The following is a 22,240-nucleotide window of genomic DNA, read 5'->3' on the forward strand; positions in this document are numbered from 1 at the left end:
TATAAAACTTGAATCTGTAAAGCAAACTAATATATATTTCTTAAAATTAAATCATTACTTTTTATTATAGATTTGAAGGCTAGGAAATCATTCATTCATTGTTACGACGCTCAAAGAAACCAGTATCCCAGCTATAAACTTATTGGGCTTCAAACATCCATAGCCCGAGTGAATCTTATTGTAGATCTCTTGGTCCGAAAACGATAAATTCAATAGTAATTTGTTTTTTTAGCCCAAAAACTGGAGATTCAGCAATTTGTTGCGGAGCCTAAAAATTCAAGGGAGCAGGCTTGGGACAAAGTCCCATATCATCAAATGACTGGACTGGCCAGCATCCTTAGCCCGGTAAAATCCCATCCCTCAATTCAAAAGAAAAACGAAAAAACAAAAAACTGAAAAAAAAACAACAAAATAATTTTTTTAATATATTAAAATAATTTTTTTAATATCAACACATCAAAATAATCTAAAAGTACTAAAAAAACTTAAAAAATAATAAATTTTTAAAAATACTATTAAACTACAATGCTAAAGACAGAATTCATAGTTGAAATTCAATCTCAAAAATTCTATCGGCTATTAAAAAAACTTATTATTCGAATCAGTTTATATCAATATCTATTAAATTCATGTTAAGCTGTTATCCTAATTACAAAAATTGGTCGTGAAAGTCAGTAGCAAAGCATGTCAGCCTCCAGATCTCCATTAACTAAACAAATCTGCAAATTAATCTCCATTTTCCCATTACAAGAGAGGGAAAAACAAACGTTATTGAAGACGACATTAACTGAAGTAGTTCAGGTTTGGTTCAGTATTTAGTATCACGAAGAAGAACGTGTTCAAGAAAGATGGGATGTGGAGGTTCATGAGGTAAACGTTTAAGGGGCGATGATAAAAAAATATACAGATATAAATTATAAAATTGAAAAAAAATATTCGATAATTATTGATAAAAAACATGCAAGACAAGTTGCATTAGTAAATTGTCAGTTGGCATGGGTAAAGAGATATTGAGAAAAATAATCATAAATTCATGACTAATTTTAAAAATTTGTTTCAAAAATATTTGTAATGACAACAATTTTTTAATCAGGATAAATATTATATTGAAACTAAAAATCTCAATAATTCTAATTTTTTTATGAATTGAAATGAACCATAAAATAATATCAAGAAGGTGTAAAATTTTTAATTTGTATGTAAATGAGAATTAAGTCAAATTAGATCTAGTTTCGTAGTTGATATCTTATGAAGCAAATCAAGAAGAAGAATATGACAACCATCTAGGTGGTGGTCCAGTGGTAAGAGTTTGGGACCAAAAGGTTTGCTCCCTCTGTGATCTCAGGTTCGAGCCCTAGGTTGTTCATATGATGACCACTGGAGGCTTACATGATCGTTAACTTCAGGGCCCGTGGGATTAGTCGAGGTGCGCTCAAGCTGGCCCGGACACCCACGTTAAACTAAAAAAAAAAAAAAGAAGAAGAATATGACATGATGGAGTAAATGTTAATGTTTTTATAATTCAGATAAAAGCTGTGAAGTAGTTTTCAAAATTTGTGATGATGCTAAGATTGATTTGAAGCAGGTTTTCAAAATAATAAGTTAGAATTTAAAAAAAATGTATTTCTTTTTTTCTTTGTGATCTGACAATATTAATAATTTAAAGTTGACTTAATAAGTTAATAACCTAAGTTTTTAATCAAATTAGATTTCGAAGCAGGTCTAACAGCTCCAAACAAAACAACTCTGTGTGCACTACAATTTCTCAATCAAGTATAAAAACAAATAATTTTATCAATTAAATCCCAAACGCCTCTCACATCTCTCAATCTGTCCTTTTATCCATCACTGTTAATTCTTCCAAAACTCGTCTTTTTACATAATAAAACATGAAAATGACGAAAAACTTTGACAGAATCACCCAATTAAAAAATGTCTAAGACGTTGGGGCCCAGTTGATAATATTGTTTGTAAACTCAATTGAGAATGAGTCTACGGGGAGCTTTTCAAACTTTTTTTATTTTTTTCAGTCTTAAATTATTTTTTTATGTGTCTTTGAATTTTTTTATATATTAATATTAAAATTAATACAAAATTATTATTTTAATATATTTTTAAATACAAAATATTTTAAAAAATAATTTTTAACGACATGTGATTCAAGGAGTAATTGAGGTATTTCCAAAAAGAAACTAGTCTAGTCTACACAGCGCGCAACGTAAGAGAGAGGGAACCTGAAGCGAATGTTAGCAGAGGAAAAATAAAAAACAAAAAGGAAAGCGGAAAACTAATAGAAACAGAAGCAGAATTATATTTTGGAGCGATCGGGATCCGTTTTACCGGGTCCATCATCTCTTCTATTCTCTTCTCTCTCAAAGAAAGACAAATCGCTTGAGAAAGAAAAAGAAAGAGAGATGTGGGTGTTTTATTTGATCTCGTTACCTCTAACCCTAGGCATGGTGATTTTAACAGTCAGATACTTCGCTGGACCCGAGGTTCCTCGTTATGTCTTCTTCACCGTTGGATACACCTGGTTTTGTTCTCTAGCCATCATCACCCTCGTCCCTGCCGATATCTACACGGTAATTTAATTGCACGATTACATCTCTTTTTATCCTTATTATTATTTTCCATTTTATTGAATTTGATTTTTCTCTGCCAATTAATTTCATAAATAGAGGAGAAATCTAGACAGAGGAACATCAGATTATAATAGTCGTAGTTATAGATAGGAATTGAATTTTGTTGCAGTTTTTTGAGATTGATTCTTCCTTCTTGTTTTTATATTATGTTATCTACAGACTAAATTTGATCTTGATCGCGGAGGCATTTCTTTCTATTGGATTTGGTCGTATTGGAGTACATTTTTACTTACCTGGTAAGTCACTGTGTTTTAATGCCCAGAATTGTTGGCATAATTTCAGATTCTTTGTGAGCTTTTATATAAATTATCAGTTGATGTCCTTTCGGTTAGTATTCTGTATACAAACGCATATACAACCTGTTTTATAGTCATTTGACTCGTGCGCAAATGGGAAGTTGTAATAGTCGAATGTGCATTTTGAACTCTTACTTCATTTGGTGTTAAAGATAGTTGTAAATGTTGTTTTTTCCTAGTTTGTAGATGCTTGATTCCTCATGGATTTAAATTATGTTATCTCTAAGCAGGGCCGTGGTGCCCCTTATTCAGGGTTTTGAAGATGCAGGAGACTTCACCGTTGTAGAAAGATTAAAGACTAGTGTACGCGCGAACTTAGTCTTCTATTTAATTGTGGGAGCCATTGGTCTCTTTGGAATTATACTTCTCATCATCATGGACAAGATAAGGTTCCTTTCTTTCCCTCTTAAAGGTTACTTTCTTTGAAGTGCATTATAGCCTTTTCCTTTATATTCAGGGTTTGCTTTCACAGATTTTTTTTCAGTTCTGTTCTCTAACCTTGTTCATTCATTTCATCACTTCAGAAGCCCTTCTTTTATTTGTAAAATCTTTTGCTTCGCCTGCTATCATATTTTACATCTTGAGATAATTTTTTATTAGCCAGTCATGTTGGATGCGGTATAGTGGTGGATTCTTGTAAATTCATGAACAAAAATATGAATCTGTGGATGCTTTTGTTTCTTGTTGGCTTTTTAAGAAAATTTCTCACTCATTTCGTGATTTGCCATCTTCATCAACAGGATCGGAAATGTGCTTGCTTTTGCCATGGCTTGCTCAAATACTTTTGGACTTGTTACCGGTGCATTTCTTCTTGGTTTTGGTTTGAGTGAAATTCCCAAGGGCCTATGGAGAAATTCAGATTGGTCCACCCGCCAAAAAGTACTTTCTCATAAAATTGCCAAAATGGCTGTGAGACTTGACGATGCTCATCAAGATCTTTCAAATGCTATTGTAGTAAGTATTCTTCTGTTTCTCATTTCATATTGGTGTGAAAAGTTATCCAAAAAGTAGAGTTTCAATCTTACTGCTCTCTGCCATTTCGTAAGTTTGTATTTTTACTAGTTCTTACCACAGGCTGATTCTTGTCCGTGTCTCATACAAAGGTTTTATATTTTATTTCCTCATCTGTGCTTAAGTAAATTTTCTTTTATAGCGTTATCAGACAGACAACTACAATCATGGTTAGCTATGATTGTACGTGCACACTCACCAAAGCCTGCTTCTAAAGCACCATGGCTAGGATGCTATTTGAAACCCTAGATAGATAGTAAGTGCTGGACGCTATGTGGTCCATTGCAGGGTTTCCAAACACAGAATTATCCATGGCTGCCTTGATATCAGGATCCTTTTAGTGGGCAGTAAATACCTCACAGTTTCAACATCTATTTTTTTTAGTAAGTAAATTATCGAGTAATTGTACCTGTCAGTAGTTTGTTCCTTCTTTTTATTTTTTTAGGAGACGAGGCATTGCTAGATATGCATTTTGGCCTGCATTTCTTAGAAATCTTTTAGTTTCTTATTACCAAGCATGGCTGTCTCACCTGATTTCTTAGTGGTATTTTGTTTATTATTGATGATGGTTTACTTAATAGGTTGCTCAAGCAACATCCAATCAGATGTCCAAGCGTGACCCTTTGAGACCCTACATGAATGTTATTGATAATATGCTAGCACAAATGGTATTTCTTCTTCCTATTTCTTTTGTTCTCTTTCTAGACTTCGCTTGTTCCAGTAAAGTGCCCTTTATAATAGCATTTTTTCAATTTTTCAGTTTAAGCAAGACCCATCCTTTAAACCGCAAGGTGGTCGGTTGGGAGAAAATGATATGGAATATGACACAGATGAGAAATCAATGGCAACACTCAGACGTCATCTTCGAGGAGCTCGGGAAGAGTATTATCGTTGTAGAAGGTGAACTGAATGCTAAAATTTAATATTTGATATGTGTTAATCTGTAGAGGATTTGCTCATGCTTCTCAAAGTTGTTCTTATTAAGTTTGTTTTTGCTTGACATGTAGATGCACCTTTTAGTTTCTCTGTATAGGAACAATATCATGTATAAATTCATATTTTCATCACCTGTATACCTCTTTTGCAAGAACTGCCATGCTACTTTTTTAATGGGATGCCTTAAGCTGTTCACGGAGGATTATTTTTCTTTACTGCATAGATGAGATTATGAACTCTTTCAGAAATTTCTTCTTTTCAATTGGTGGGGCTGGGTGGTCCTTAATTAGCAGAAGGCAGTATCATTACCTTTCATTTTATAAAAGAGATAGAGAAAGAGTACACAAATTCTTGGAGTCGCCAAGCTGCCAGTCAATTGAATGAATGGAGAATGTCGCTTTATATGAGCTGGAGAAGGTAACTGAACATGCTAGGCGGGAGAAGGATAGCATAACAAATATGCTCTTCTCCTGCTACTCGACTGGTTGATGATATTTTGTCATGCTGTTTATGCATCTGTGATCACATGATGCTTTTAGCATCTTTGGGATTTTCTTTTTAGATACCTGTCCTCATTCTTTAACAAAATACTTTGAGTGAATGCTTTTAATGTTCTTGCTACATACATATAATTCTCTCTTTTTTGCAGTGAGTATATGACCTATGTCATGGAAGCGCTTGAACTGGAAGACACTGTTAAAAACTATGAACGAGGCAGTTCAACTGGATGGTTTGTCCTAATTATGTTTCCTTATTCCCATTTTCCCATCTATTTCTTTGAATGTCCCAAGTTGGATGCTCTGGACTTGAGATGTTTTTATGCTGTCATGCTAGGCAATATATTTCAAGCCTCAAGCCTGCACGCACTGGGAAGTTGGGTGCTTCCTTTGATACAATGGGTAATTGCCATATATAGTAACCCGTTTCTTTCCTTTGAGTTTCAAAGTATCACGACGAGGGTTCTCTCTTGGTTTGTCACAAGTCTGGGTTTTTATATTAGTTTCATAGATGGCCTTGCTATCAAGTTCCTGATGTGAAATCCATAGAAAATAACATGGTTTTGCAGTGATTTTATTCTCCAGTATAATCTTTTCTGCTTTATTTGAGGGGGTTATGAGTACATATGCTATGTGTATACGCAGACACTGCACACACATGCATGCCTATATGTATAGATGTTCTGTTGTTTTGACAAGCCTTGAGGCTGAAACCTTAGAAAAAATCATGCAGAATTTTTGTGGCGATGCATCTTAAGAAAGCAACTTCAAAAGGTGTTGGCGGTCATACTAGGTACCATGTCAGCTGCAATTCTTTTAGCAGAGGCAACTCTACTAATTGGTGGAGTTGATCTCTCTCTATTTTCAATCCTTATAAACTCTGTAGGAAAACAAGAGTTATCCATGCAGGTATTTTCTTTTCTTTTGTCAACAATTCTTACATGGCTTTATGCGGTTTATGTGCTTTGTGTTAATAGTAATGGAGTACACAGGTCTTACTTTCAATTTGCTCTACTCTTCTATTGTTGATCTATTCCAGGTTTTGGCTTTTGTACCTTTGATGTATATGTGCATCTGCACATACTATTCTTTGTTCAAAATTGGAATGTTAATGTTTTACTCATTAACACCCAGGAGGACAAGTTCAGTCAGCTTGCTTATGATATGTTCGTAAGTTTTTCCACTCAGAGATACGCTGTCATAATTTCCCCTTCCCTGCTCCCTTTTTTGGCCCCTCCTCTCTTTTGGGAAAAGTTTGTTTATCTTGTTGTATCATCTGTGCTAGGATGGTTGCTCGATACGCTCCTCCAATTTCATACAACTTTCTCAACCTCATCAATCTTGATTCTAAGGAAACTATATTTGAAAAGGTAACTTCCTTCTATTTTCTCTATTTTATATTTAGTCCCAGCTGTAAGAGCAAATAGAATAAAGTGATATTTTAGGTCTTGCTGTCTCATCTGGTGCCAAGATTAGCATTTGAGGTATAAAAAATATTAGATTTCCCAGTCTTTTCCCAGTGACTGAACTTTTATGAATGTTCTGATTGAAGCTTAGCCTTTTGATTTACTTCTTATTTTTTTATACTGGGCCTCTTTTCTCAGCTTTGCTCAGAAAAACTTGACTAGTTGAGTATGTGAGAATGATTTAATGGAAAATTCCAACATATGCTCAGTGTGATGTTCCTGTTTTGGTCTCTTTTGTTTTTTGTTTGCCCTATTATTAAGGGAGCAGATCAAAAGCTCCGAGATTGATCTCCTTGTTTCTTCGTGCCCTATTTCACTGCGGGGATTTTAACTTTCCAGGAACCTCCTATTTATCACTTAATGATAGAACTCTACTTATTTCTATTTTTGAGGATCAATGAATCCGTGAAAAATCGAACCCCTGGGAACTTCACCAACCCAGCAACTGTGGATGCTCTCAATTAGTACTTGTCTGTATATCTTTTCATATAGCATTTGGGAAGGACTGAGAAAGGAAATGCCCTTTAGGGAATGGGCTCACTAATATTTTTCTTTCTGAAGAAATTATCTGTTATGGCTGCTCTGTCCTTATAAGAATCCTTGGATGATCTAAGTTTTAAATATTTAATTTTTACCCCCTAAGTTCCAAATGTTTCTGTCAAATCAGTGTTCCAGTTTTTTAGTTGGGCTTCAATTGGCAGCTCTTTTGTTTTGTTTAAGAGAAAAGAGTGTGTTAACACATGATATATGTCCCTGTCTCTATATGAATAAGAGAGTTTCTACTTGTAATTTTATTTTTCATTTCCTAGGTCAGTTGATTAACAAACTGTTATAACCATAGAATTTCTATAAGATAATTTTTATCCTTTACCTACATGAAAATTGACTGTTTTACTTTGGCCTCTGTTGATTCTCTGGTTGCAGCGAATGGGGAAAATTGACAAAGCCGTCCCTTTCTTTGGAAATGATTTTAACAGAATCTATCCGCTTATTATGGTTATATACACCCTGTTGGTTGCAAGCAATTTCTTTGATCGAGTAATTGGTTTCTTTGGAAGCTTGAAGAGATTTCGGTTTCAAACCGAGGCAGATGATACTGATGGATTTGATCCTTCAGGATTAATTATCCTACAAAAAGGTACAAGACTGTTTGGTATTGTGATAGCTTCTGTTTTTTTCCCAACCATAAGGAAAAAACTGTTTGGTTGGTCAAATAATTTCAGCTTTGTGTACTTGTCCCACACATAATTGTGTTTCAAATGTTGGTTTTGTAGAAGCTAAAATAACTTGTTTTTCATTCAAAAAGACCTATTTTTTATTTATTTTGCATGCAAAAATCTATCTCGAAGCAGTTTTGACCTAACACATTTTTTTAACCTACTTTTTAAAACAACAACTAGAAGTGTTTTTCTTAAACTATTTTTTTTAAAACCATAATCACACAAACTACCACAATGCTAAGCACACACAGTCTCTTTGTCAATGGTTTGCACTTACAATAGTACATTCTTGAAATTTAGGAAGTTCAATCATTCCTTGATAGTTGATAAGCCCTCTCCTTCACCCTCTTATATATATTTTTTTTCCAGAACGATCGTGGTTGGAACAAGGACTAAAAGTTGGCGAGCATGTTGTGCCACTGGCAAGAAACTTTAACGGTGTGGATGTGGAGTCTGGAAGCAATAGAACCGTATGTACTCTTGTTAAGCAATGAAATCAATCTATTTTTATGCTATTCTTATACATGTGTGTACATCTGCCTTTATTTGCATCACTTGTAATATGTCTGGATTAGATCCCCACTTGAATGACAGATTTGCAACTGATGTGGAGGTTCATTTATGTGATACAACCATAAAAGCATCATTATTGTATTTCTCAGACATCTTAGAATGATAGTTGGATTTTTTATGTTCCTTCTAACTCATAAGCAAAATGCTCAGGAAAGGACTGCTGTTGAAATGAAGGCAACAAGCAGTTTAGGCATTGAGGACAGAAAGGGAAGCCAATCCAAATCCTTGAAAGAAGAAAGTCAGAGATATGGCACAAGCAGAGAAGCCGTCAGTAACAAGTATGCTGCCTTTAGAGAACAGAACAGACAAGCCAATATGAGGCTGGTGGAGAAGAACGTTGCCTCTGCAAAGGTGTCATTGCTTGATGATGAGGATTCTCACTCCAACAATACAACAGCTGGACCACCAGCTGGTTTGGCCTCGAAATGGGAATCAATGAAGAATGGTTTTCAGAGTTTTAAAGCAAACATAGGAGCCAAAAAATTTCTCCCTCTACGCCAAACTCAGGAACCGCAACTTGTCTCTCGCAATTCATCATCTCAATCCCTTGATGAGATATTCCAGAGACTGAAACGACCATCTGCAGACCGGGGAAGTCTCAGTGATGATGATGAAGACGGGCATGGGACCGAGATCAAGATTTCAGGTCCTACCAGATAATGTTAGCCTTGGCCATGACACTGTGAAATTTATATGCCTGTTGTAGACTGGAATACAAGGTGTACAGATAAAGGGCGATACCCAGCTCATATTAAATATCTTGATTGAATTCTGGGGGGCTACATACGTATAATACGATAGCAAAAGTAGGATTATGTTTATGAACACAATTGATCTTGTGTAGGCAAAATTTTGTCTTGTGAATTGTACCATTAAAACAGATTTCGTCATAAGCTTCCCTTGCTGGGTAGTGTACACGCTAATAACATTTGAACACAAATTTCTTGATGTTCTTATAGCTGAAAGTGAAAGGCTGCATGCTGGCACGATCCCCATTGCCCGTTGTTTTGGAGTTCAAGCAACGTTGAGGATTGATGAAAGGTATGCGTCATTGCAGGGAATGTTGATTAAAGTTTGCTTGTTGACTTTATGCTTTCTACTGAGCGATCTTCAGGACAAGCGAAGAAAGCTACTCTGTTACCCTTTCTAACTCTTACTATCACTACTATTTTACCTAATCTCTCCTAATGCTATGAACTGCGGGAGGATGGCCATGATAATTGATTGAAAGAAGAAAAAAGGTTTCACTTTCGCCTTCTAAAACTAAATTAAGTCTCAACTTGGTTGGGTAGTCAGTATGTTATTCATAGCTAATCTGGCACTTTCACGTGAAACTTCTCGCTTCCTCTCTTAGAATTGTTGGATGATAATGACTAGGGAATCATATCCAGTCACCATCCAAGCTAAGCTAAATATACGCGTGTAATTGTGGTCCAAAGTCCAAAACGGAGGTTGGATAAAAATTATTTTTTAAATATTTTTAAATTAATTTGATTTGTTGATATTAAAAATATATTTTTTAAAAAATAATAAAATATTAATTAATATATTTTAAATAAAAAATACCTTAAAAAACAACAACTATTATATATTTCCAGATACAACCTGAAGATGTAACAGCCTTGATGTTGTTAATATGTGATAAAAGCGTTGAACCTCGGCTGCATTTCAGAATAAATAGCGTGTGAATATATATTAGTAATCAATGAACGGTCTCCAAGTCAATCTTCCACATTTTTTAGGTGGCCAAGAAATTCCCAAACCCTTGATGTATGAAAATGGAGTGAGGAAGTCAAAGAAAGATGGTACCAGCAATAGTTAACTTACTTGTGAGGGAGCATTAAGCACTTATCTAACCAATGTTGTCACAGTACCGTGATGGCAACTCCATCTACTACTGGTCTCAAGAAGAAATTAAGTTTAATCATTAATTGTAATTTGAACTCCTAAATCCAAGGGGGTTGGATGATAGAGAAACCCTACCGTCCAAATGCAATGGGCTCCTAATTTAGAAAAAAAAAAAAGAAAAAAAGAAAAAGAATTTCAGATGTATTAAAAGCAAGAGATTCGCGGCAGACGAATCCATCCATTTCTGCACTCTGAAGCTTTCCATCAATGACTAAAGCCTGTTACGCAGAATAAAAATAATCTGTCTTAGGGAAACAATTTATAATACCACGAAGATGGATTCAGTGCTAGGAAATTAACCTCTCACAATTCTTCAACTAATCAAAATCATCAGGGAAGTAGAGTAGAGATTAACATTTCATAACAAAAACAAAATAAATCAGTTATAGTTGTAGACAAGTTTATACACATAGCAGCTTAATTATTTCCTAATACCCTGATCTCATATTTTCTTCTCAAAGGAAAGAAGAAGAAGAAGAAGAAGAAGAAGAAGAAGAAGCAGCTTAATTTCATATATATTGAAAACCCTTTTTATCAATTATACAACCTTTCACTCATATCTAGAGACACCAGAACGCATCAAAACCTGATCCTTCTTTCCCTTCAAATGAAGCAACTTTGTCCAAAACCCGCTGTTATTCTTCTTCCCAGTCTTGACCTCTCCAACATGGTTTCTTGACACAAAAGCAAGCGATCTACTCTTCTTTAACCGATCACCAATGCTTACCCTGAAGGATATTGAACCCAGACTATTATTATTATTATCCGAAATGTTCCGGTGATGGCGGCGGCGAGACACATGGTCTGAAGAGGAAGTGGGGGAGTAAGGATCATCAGGAGAAGAAGAACATGAAGCAGGTGCCATGATTGCAGCTTGTGAAGTGTTAACATAGATTAGTTGCTTTAATCTCTCTCTTAAACATGATGCACAAACCCCTTGTTTCTGATCATTATACGGATGCATCTTGCATACTTGTTTTTCTGGCTCATACCCTCCCATGATTTGAATCTTGTCTGTGATGATCAAACCCAACTTTGAATTTGCTTTTGATTGACCTCTCGTGATCATCTTCCTCTCTTTTCTTAATGCTCGTGTCGTGTCTCTATGTCCTTATATATATAGGATATGAGGAACGTAGATGATTGGTCACGTAGATAACAGACACACACGTACGTATTCATTTCCACGAAGGTTCATTGTATTGAATATATATTGGACCCCTCCAAAATTACATACGTCTGTTTTGCTGACAACTGTCGTAAGAGAATATTCCATGAGACCTCCATGAAATAATAAAATAGGTTATAATGTAATATCTTTCTTCTAATGAATATTTATTTTATTGGCTGTTATTTCCTAGTAATATAAAACTTTTCTCCCGGTCAAGGCTCTCTTGGATTGAGTCTTTTGAATATACGGGATATGTTTTTAAAATTGTCTACAAAAAAAATTAATTTAAAAATATCTTTGTGGTAAAAAGAAACATCAATCAAAATGACCCGATTTTATTAAAGAATTCCATAAATTAAATATTTGAACTTCTTTTTTAAAAACAAATGTCAAAAGAGGATGTCTTATAGTAGTTAAGACCTGGGATTCTCAGATTTAAGGTACATTATATATATATATATATTAAAGTTTTGATTTGTTGGAGATTTATCACATCATTCCACCGGGATCATGAATAACCGGATTAATATTTGTCTCATCTTACTATATATCCTATAAAGAATTCTTTCCACGGAAAAAAAAAATTAATATACCCACCTCGTGTACCGACAGTATTTATATTTGTGGTGGCTCTTTGACTGCTAACCGTGAAGATCAATATAAATTCTCATCTTGTCTTATCTTATATTATTAGGATATTGATCATTGATCAATAATTAATTCATAATATGAGATTTTTTAAGTGTATTTTATTTGAAATTTTGATGATCTACCCTTTTTTCTTGTAAAAAAATTAGCACTTTAGTTTTGTGTTTTTTACCTAGAGACTTGAGAGTTCTTTGTGAATAAATCTTGTATGTTTGATATTGTAATGCATAATAATTTTACATCAATATATTAAAATAATAAAAAATATTTAATATTTTTTAAAATGAAATGTTCTTTTAAAACATAACCAAAAATAGAATTTCCTACACCTCAATCAATCTACATAAATGAGGTTTTTATTTTTTAAATAGTTTTTTACCTTTATATATAAATCCTGATTTATTAAAAAAATATATATTATTTTTAATTATAATATTAACATATCAAAATAAATTTTTTTTTAAAATTAATTTTTTTTTTAAAACTTTTCAAAAGCGTGTTAGAAGACAACCCACGACTTAGAAGACAGAGTCAGCAAAGTGGACGGTGAAGATTGGGAGTAAACCCAAAAATGGTGGCCCACATAATTAATTAAAGACAGGTGGTATACCGTCGGTGTCACTTACTGATTGTACGTGTCGGTAATGCACGTGGAAAGCAAACTCTTATAGTCTCGAGAGCCACGTGTGGTTCCAAGAAAAGGTCAGTCGCACCCGCACGAGGATTTTTGATATCTACGCTTGTCTGAAATTATTTTAATAATCCCTACTTAGCATGCATGCATTACCTTTGGTGTTGAGACAAACGTCCGCTTTCCATTCTTGATAATTTTTTTTTTGGCTATAAAAATGGATGTAAATAACTGTTCACACCACTTCTGTTAAAAAAAATTATTTTGAGTTTTACACCAATGTATATTAAAAAGAATTCAATATTTCATGTTGAAAACGAAATTTAAGATATTTACAAATGGATATAATTAGATATATCTTGATTAATTAACTAATTTATTAGTGATTATGTTATTGATAAGCAGGTAATTATATTAACTGTGAATCACGAGCACATTAACAAGAATGATGATAAAATTTAACTTTAACATAATTAAAATTAAATAGGGATGGTTATTTAATACTTGGAAAGCCGGAGTGTTAATAATAATGTTTTTTTAAATATTTTATAAGAATGTTGATGTCCTCATTTATTTTTTCAAGCCATAATCTTTATATAGAATAAGACTAAGATTCATGCAAATAGATTTTCTATCCCTTAATTTCTTTTTTAAAAATTTCCAATAATTGTTTATTTTGATGAATTTGACTGACATGATAATAATTGGCATTTTTTGTTGCATCACATTTTGCTTTGTTCTTAGTTTTCGTAAAAAATTTACATCCACTTTCACGCACAACACCAATATAACACTAAAGGATGTCAGCATATAAACTACACCAAATTATATATAAAAAATTGTCATATTCCATATTATTAATTAATAGAATACTAAATAGAGTAACTAAATTGATTTAGTCACATCAATTGGAATAGTCTTTCGACTTTTATTTTTAATTTAAAACTTTATTAACTTTTTTTTTAGTTTTATTTTTTAATATTAGGTTATTTAAAAATTATATTTTATATTTTATAGTTTTTATTTTTATTTTTATTTTGTAAAGTCAATTTCAACTTTCAACATTATATATGTAGAAAGTGCCTTGTGGGATATTATTTATTTATTTATTTATTATTTTATATAAATTTATCTTGATCTCATTATCTAGATCGTAAGTTTAATAAATTAAACTAAGTTGACTGAGGTAATTTTTTAGGCCGCCTTTTCTAATGGATTTTTTTTTTCATTTCATCCTTCAGTATTGTATTGATTGGAAATTGGGCTTTGTAATTTTTTTCTTGATTTTTTTTTTATGAGGTTATTTTGATATCATAACCTGGATCGTGAGTTTGACAGGTTGACTCAGGATGACTCTGTTCAATTTTTTATGGGCTCAATTTTAATTGAATATTGTTTTAATCAGGCTTCATAAATTTTATTGATTTTTTTCTATAGAGTTATCCTGATCTTATAACCCGAGTTATGGGTTTGACAGATTAATCCTAGTTAACTCGAGTTACTTTTAGGTCATTTTTTAATTGAATATTATTTTTTCAACTTCTCCCTCCAACGATTCAATCTTTTTCATCTTCTTTTTTCATCTTCTTTTTTTCAATTTCATCCTTCAATTTTAGGTTGTTTGAGAATTGAGATTCATATTTTTTTCAATTTGCTTCATGTGGAGTTATCATGGTTTCATGGATTTAGTTTTTTTTTTCTTTTTGATTTTTAACTTCCAATAATAGATCTGTTGGAAATGAAACTTTGTAAGTTTTTTTTATGAAGGTATCTTAGTCTCATGATTCAGGTTACATATTTAAAAAGTTAGCCAATATTGACTTGAGTTATTTTATTTTTTTATTTTATCATTCAATGTTGGGTTAATTGAAAATTAAGCTTTATAATTGTTTATTTTTTATAGGATTATTTCGATCTCATAACCTGAGTTAATAATTTAGCAAGTTAACTCAAATATTTTTTTAAAATTTTTTAATTTAATTTTTTTAATTTTATACTTAATAATCTAGTCAAGTGTCATATGGCATATAGAGAAATGAACAACTAGGATTAGCAATATCGATAGGAGATAGGACTGGTCAGTGACTAAGATAACCCTATAAAAAGCAAAAATAAAATAAAAAAATGAAGCTTAATTCTCAACTAACTCAATGTTCAAGGAAATTGCTAAGTAAAATGGGTAGTCATATTGGTCATTGATTTCATGACCAATATAGACAGACAACTCAATACACACTCCTATCATAATAACAAATCCAAATCCTGATTCACATAATAACATCATAACAGCGGAATAAAACCCCAGACATATAAAAGCCCAAAAAATATAAACATCATAAGATGATTTATAGAATTTTTTCACATCCTTAACTATATATATTCCGGAATGTGAAAGAAAAATAATAAGCATAGTTGAAATAATAAGAATGACAGTCTCCACCACCACTTTTGACACATATTTAACCTTAATATTATTATAAAATTTCCATGCCCAACCTTTATTTTCATTAATGTTTGCATTAATTGATTGATTATTTGCAAAAACTTTTTTCTCGTTATAAGATGACTGATTAACTATGCTAATCATAACTGAACTTAAAAGACTAATTACCCAAATCACGGTTTAAATTGCAATAACAAAAGCAAGAGCAACGTTACCGTGATGTTTAACTACATCACTTAAAGCAATTAAAATAAAAGAAGCTATTGAGAAAAGAAATGCGAAAAAAGCATAAATATAATAATGAAACATTTTAGATTGAAAAAAAAAGGGATTTAAACTTAAAGAAAGAAACCAAGAAGTAAGTATGAACTGAATTTTAAAGAGACACAAGTAAAAAAAAAAAAAAGCAAGAGAAATGATCAGGCACACAAATGAGTATTCTGAAAGACTAATTATAGAAGAAAAGGCAAGTGAAAAAAAATACCTAGGAGAAATGATCAGGCACACAAGTGATTATTCTAAAAGACTATTCATAGAACATTTTAGCAGGTGCAAAGAGGAATTATAAGTATTTGTTCTGGTGGTTTTCAATGGTAGTGTTTCTCTAGTAATTTTAACAAAGCGCAGAGGGGAAAGAGAAGGGTACAAGACCAACAATACATTTCCCTCTAGTAATTTTTGCATGTATTTTGTTGTTAAGGTGTGAAAAAATTACTTTAGCTATTACTTTTTATTTACCTATGTAATGACTCAATTTTGAATTCTCCAAAATTTTATTGCATGTTATTTTATTTCTCTTTTTATTCACAAAAATCTTTAAAAAATTGAGGGGAAAAGTTAAAATTAAAAAATATATTTTTCTCGAGTTAACCACCTTTTTCTATAAAAAACAAGCTCATGACCAGGTTAATACATGTCAAGCCATGTCGACTATGGTAAAAATGAGTTTCGGGATCAATTCAGAAGTGATCCAGTGATTCACAAGCTTAACATGCACCGGATTATCATGCTCGTGTCCTTACTATCATGAAAAATTAAACTTGGGATATATCAATTTAATGTAAAAAAACCTTTGCATCATGAAAAATCAGTGCAGATTAAAGAGTTAATCGGGATAAATCATATATCCAAACCTTGAAAAAACCAAGTTTGGAAGGATCAAATAGAAAAGAAATCAAGTAAAAAAAAAATTAGTGTTGGACCAAAAAAACTCATGAAACTGTCACAATTCACGATAATTTTGTGCTTGGATGAACCGTAAAATCCGCTACTATTTTAATTTTTTATAAACTGTACTGTGCCTTATACAGAGTTAAAGGAATATTGATTGTATAGAAAAGTTGTAACGGCTCAAAAAGCAAAACTTTAACCACCAGACTCGTGCTGTGCCATGAGTTAGAACATTTTTTTATCAATAAAAAAAATATTCGGGCAACACAAACATATTTTAAAAAAGCTTTAAAAAATAAGACTTGAGGCATAAATCCAACCAAGAAAAAAATAAAAGGGGACCCACACAAAAAAAAAAAAGAATGGTTAAAAAAAGTGACAAAATTAAGATTCTAGCTAATCAATTGTTGATGAAAAGAAAAAAAAAAGAAAAAAAAAAAAACCTAGGTCAACCTAAACGAGCATACCATATATGCAAGTCAATCATGAGATTGAGATAAGCAAATAAAAAAAAAAAAGTTGAATCCCAAACAAAGCCAACATTAAAGGATAAAATTGAAAAGAGAGTAATTAAAGAAAAAACACTCAAAATAACCAAGCAAACCAAACGCTGCGATTCAGAACATATGAATGTGATAAACAAATAAAAAGCAAATTAGGAAACATCACACAAATCAATTCCAAAACAACCTAATATTGAAGGACATAGCACAAAAATTATTAAATTTAAAAAGAGTGACCCTAAAAAAAATTATGCCAACTTACGCTAACCTACAAAACTTGTGGTCTAAGTGATTGTACCAAGATAGACGAATAGAAAGAAAATTAGAGAAAATCACATTGCCTAACATAAAAAATCTCAACCTTGAAGGATGGAACAAAAAAAAATTATTTTCCGACCAACCAATATAATGTTGAATGAAAAAATTAGAAAAAACTTGCAAAAGTAAATCTAACAAAAAAGGACAAATAAAAAGATCTAAGATAACTTGAGTCATTTTAAAAATTCACAAAACATCATATAGAAGGAAAATAAATAAAAAACTGAGTCTAATTGCTAATGATATAAATGCTGAATAATAAAATTAAAAAAAAACTAGCTTAAAAAAGAAAACAAATAAATCAAGCACAGTTAAATGAACTTTTTAAATCTAAGCTAAGATCTCAAACTCGTAACACATAAAATTATAGACCTTGGTTGAATCAAGAAGCTCAATTCCTAACAAATTTAATGTTGATTAGCCAAAGTATATACAACAAAGAACAATAAATAAAAAGACTTGAGAAAACCTTGATCTTTTTCAAAATCAAGGAAAAATTATATAGAAAACAAAGGAATAAAAATAACAAAGCCCAATCTCTAATTAAATAAATATTAAAATTAAGATGAAACTTAAAAAACATGAGTTTATAAAAAGAACCTCTTTAATCGAGGTCAAGCTCTAAAACCCAAAGCCTGTGAAATCATAGATCCAAGCTTAGTTAAGAAGTTTAATTCTCAACCAATCAAACAAAACCTAATCACAAATGATATAAATGTTGAATGATGGAATCGAAAAAAATATTAATTTTAAAAAACCTGCCAAGGCAAAGAAAATAGTAATAAGAAAACTGAAAATCAAATTTGAAAAGAAAAAAAACTAAGGTAGGATGGAATTTAAAAATAAAAACAAAAACTTGTCTAAAGTAAAACAATTAGCAACCAAAAGAATATGAACTAAATTGGAAAAAAATTAAAAAAATTAAAAGGGGATGAAATTGAAAAGAAATTTTAAAAATGAAAAAGACTAATATACTTGTAAACAATTTGAAAATGACATTGAATCATGATAGAAAAACCATCTTGCCATAATGTTTTTTGAATAAGGGGTAAATTTGTCAAAATATTCTAATAAATAATGCCAATTGGTTCGCACTACACTATAGGTCGGATAAAAAATTAAAAAGACTAATATACCCCCAAACAATTTAAAAATAACTTTGAATAATGTTAAAAAAATCATCATGCCCCAAAATCCTAGCTTAATGTTTTTTTTGAACTAGTGGCAAATTCGTTAAAACACTATTCCAATAAATAAAGCTTATTGGCCCGCGCTACATTATGGTTCAGATAAAAAAAAAATTATCATAAAAAAATCTCTTTTTTATTTTTTATTATTAATTAATATGAGTGTTGCAATTTGATATTTAACCCTTCTTTTCAATATGAATATATAGATTATCTTTTATGGGACTAAAGAGGTGAATTTAGTCCTGCACACAAGCTTGTTTTAAAATATCATATCTTTAAACTGGGAAATGAAACATTTTTTTTTTCTTTGCTTTTATGGTTATTCTGTGTATAGCTTTGCACTGGACCTACGAATATAAACTTTATAAGGCTGGGAGCTCCAAAATAATCATCTAGACTCAATACAAAGAAGACAGCTTCATGTCCAAATCAGAACCCACATTTCCTGGCCCGGTGTACAGGCAAGAATCTGTTATGTACCCCGCTGGGCTTTTGGCACATTGATACGAAATCCATTTGAGAGTAAAAAATAAAAAAAACAGAGCTATTAATAAAAAGAAAAAAAGAAAAAAAAGATGTTTTATCGATGCATTCAGCCAATTTTAGACCACCATGAATGATTTTGATCAAAATCTGAATATAATTTTTTTTTATGCCATCAACATGTTTTATTGCTGGGTTTTGACTCGATTAATAAATGGATTTATTTTCCACATTATTATTCATGTTTTGAATCCTATGAAAAATTATAAGAGCTCGTGGACGCATTAAAATTTGATCTCAAGGCCTAAACAAGGCTCCTATTAAGGTCTCATAACGTCAGATTACTACGGCCCAAACTAAGAGTGCGAAACATTTTGCAAGGAAAGCAATTCCTGCAAAGGAGACCAGTCTCTGAAAACCAGGTGTACTTCTAAGCAATTTAGCGTATAACTAGGCATTGTTTCCCGCGGTTCCTTGCGGGCTGAACTTTTTTTTTTTTTAGAGCAAAAAATGACTTCAAGAGCTATAAGCTTGTTTTAAAATAGACATTAAAATAATAAAGATTAAATTAAAAACAATAATATTTAGTTAATTAAAATTGAAAGATGAATTCAAAACAAATAAATTTTTTATTAAAAGATCAATAATAAAAATAAAAATAAAAGGATTCAAGTTCAAATATCAACAAAAAAAAGTTTATGCTATAATTTTTAGGGATGAGAGAGAAAATAAAAAAAATGTATGTTATCGGCAAATCAGACCATCATAACATACATGTGTCGTTTCAATAGAAGGATGACACAACAATGCTTCCAACAATACAAATAAAAGATATTTTTGGATGCTGAAAGGTATAATACGCACTGCCTAAAATGTACGAGAGTCTCCCACACGTTTTTAAATGTTGTACAACCGCCTGAATATATATATATATAGTTAACTAACAAATTGCCCTTGAGATGAGATGATAATAACATAAAATAAATTTTGTGAAAAAGATAAAAAAGCCATTTGAGATCCATTTTAATTTTTAAACTTTCAAAGGCATTTTGGTTATAGTGTGGTGTAAAGGGCAAATTTATTATTATACTATTTTAATGAACAATAAACTGAATGTGCAGTTATAGTGTTTGTTCGAATTACTTTTGTAGATTTTTCTCGGATGGTCTGAGAGGATTTAAGGAAGGAAGGAACCATCAAGCCCTTTTTTAGTTCTTAAATGAATAAGAAAAGCCTCATTAACCTTGGAGTATAAATAAATCGTGTCTTACTATTTTTTATTTATTTATAATGGATGTGAGACCAGTGTGAAAGAAATTTAATTTCTAGTTCTTTGGGATGATAGCTGATGACTTCAGTAGCTCAATAATTCTAATTTGATTTTTAGTACTGTCACCAAGAATATAATTACTCTCTACTTCATTAATATTGTATCAGGTTACTACTAACTACAAGTTCTCAAGAAACTAGCATGATGTTAAAAAACTTAAGATCTGCATAATAGGTCTTGAGTTCTAATCAAGGTGTATATTTTTTGTAAGAGCCTGAAACAGTCAAGGTTTTACTCACTCACCTGGACCTATAAAATATGCTTTTCAAGAAATGAAGTTTTCTCGAATCTAAAAACAAAAAAAATCAGATTACTACAAGATTTACAATTCTTTCTTACAGTAAATTGTATCAGATTGCCATCTCGACATGTTCCTCAAATGTTGCTTCTTCACGACACTGTGAAACCCACTGTGGATGACTCTTTTTCTACAGAAACAAAGCTTTCTCTTCATGTGGATTCTTGCGTGCTGTCTTGGCTTTACCATGAATAAGTTAGCTAGAGTGTCCTATCACCTCAGCAATCAGACCAGATTGTGCGATTTCTGCTAGCTAGGGTGTCCCAACACCCCCACGAGGCGCTCACTGTTCTCTCCCAGTTTAATGCCTTGCGTACCAGATAGCATGGTGAAGGAGCTTTCATCTTTTAGTTCATACTATAGCATATTGCCATTTGTATTTTTGTTTTAATTTCTTGAGGGTCCAATCTCTGTGTGACCTCAGAGGGATGGACAGCTTTGATCCATATGTCTATCCATCTTCGACCAACCCACAATGAAAAAGGTGAGCCTCCTGTACTTGACTCAGCAAGGTAGGCCAGCACAAGTGACATTTCCAGTAGAATTTGAACATGGGGTTACGTTTGAATATTCAACTTGTAATGTGAACATATTGGAATTAATTCATCACTATTTCATGTTTTGGCTTCAAGTTCAATCGTAAGGACTGGAAACTGGGTTTTTTTTGCAGTTCTAGGTAGAACATTAAATCAATCTTTCCCGAGAGAAGGAACATGTATTTGTTTAAATGCTCAATGCTCTTTTACCATGGATTGTCTCCATTGAAGTGCCTTTGTTCTTCTTGACAAGACATGGGAAAATAACAGGTGTCTTTAATCCTGTAAGTTCTTCCTTTTCAAAATTCATTTTTCTTGCTTGACATGTCTCTTATCAACTTTAACTTGATGTCACACATTAGCTCGACGAACAATCTTCATGGGCATGGTTTACACATTAAAGCAACCGCTCCTAAATCATAATGCCTGCGAAATTTGATGTTTAAATGAATTATAAGCGTTCAATTCTTGTCCAATCTCAATGTTTGAGCAATTATATATATTGGTTTTATGGTTAATTTCAGTTTATTTTCTATCAATTTTATGATTATGAACCACGGGTTTTGCAAGTTTTTTTTTGAATAAAAGTTTTTTTAAGTGTTTTGTTTTGTATTTAATTTTTGAAAAATTTTTATTTTATTTTATACAAATAAGCTTTATTTGATTAAAAAAATTATTTTAAAATAATATTTCTAATATGTCTGGCCTGGCATAATATTTGTTTTTTATTTATTTTAATAAATAAATTTAGTAGATACAAACATATAAATATCTTATTTTGCGAGATCAAATACCTTGACTCACATCCATCTTTTAATTTTTTTCAATTTTTCTTTTAGTTATTATTAATTTTTTTTTTGTTTATTTACATAGAAAATTATCAATTTATTTTATTAGATACCTGATAAACCTTTTTTATTTACACTTTGAAATATCCTGCATGCCTAGTTTTTTTAAAAAAAAAAATAAT

General features: G+C 31.7%; 1 protein-coding gene across 2 annotated transcripts; it reads left to right on the forward strand.

Annotated features, from left to right (window-relative positions):
* The first annotated feature begins 2,195 nt into the window (after positions 1-2,195).
* LOC118043439 (uncharacterized) lies at positions 2,196-9,589 on the forward strand. 2 transcript variants are annotated; one of them, XM_035051415.2, is made up of 14 exons: positions 2,196-2,582; positions 2,802-2,878; positions 3,169-3,327; positions 3,679-3,892; positions 4,531-4,617; positions 4,710-4,849; positions 5,535-5,615; positions 5,720-5,784; positions 6,116-6,291; positions 6,422-6,552; positions 6,668-6,752; positions 7,773-7,986; positions 8,438-8,538; positions 8,792-9,589. In XM_035051415.2, exons 1-14 carry the CDS (start codon positions 2,415-2,417, stop codon positions 9,299-9,301), a joined length of 2,208 nt encoding a protein of 735 aa, XP_034907306.1. In that variant the 5' UTR covers positions 2,196-2,414; the 3' UTR covers positions 9,302-9,589. The 2 variants fall into 2 exon arrangements, with proteins under 2 accessions (XP_034907306.1, XP_034907307.1); XM_035051416.2 differs by lacking the exon at positions 2,196-2,582 and having other exon boundaries at positions 3,191-3,327.
* The last annotated feature ends 12,651 nt before the right edge of the window (positions 9,590-22,240 follow it).

This window comes from Populus alba, chromosome 7 (genome assembly GCF_005239225.2).
Source record: "Populus alba chromosome 7, ASM523922v2, whole genome shotgun sequence".
In the NCBI taxonomy this organism is placed as follows: Eukaryota; Viridiplantae; Streptophyta; class Magnoliopsida; order Malpighiales; family Salicaceae; genus Populus; species Populus alba.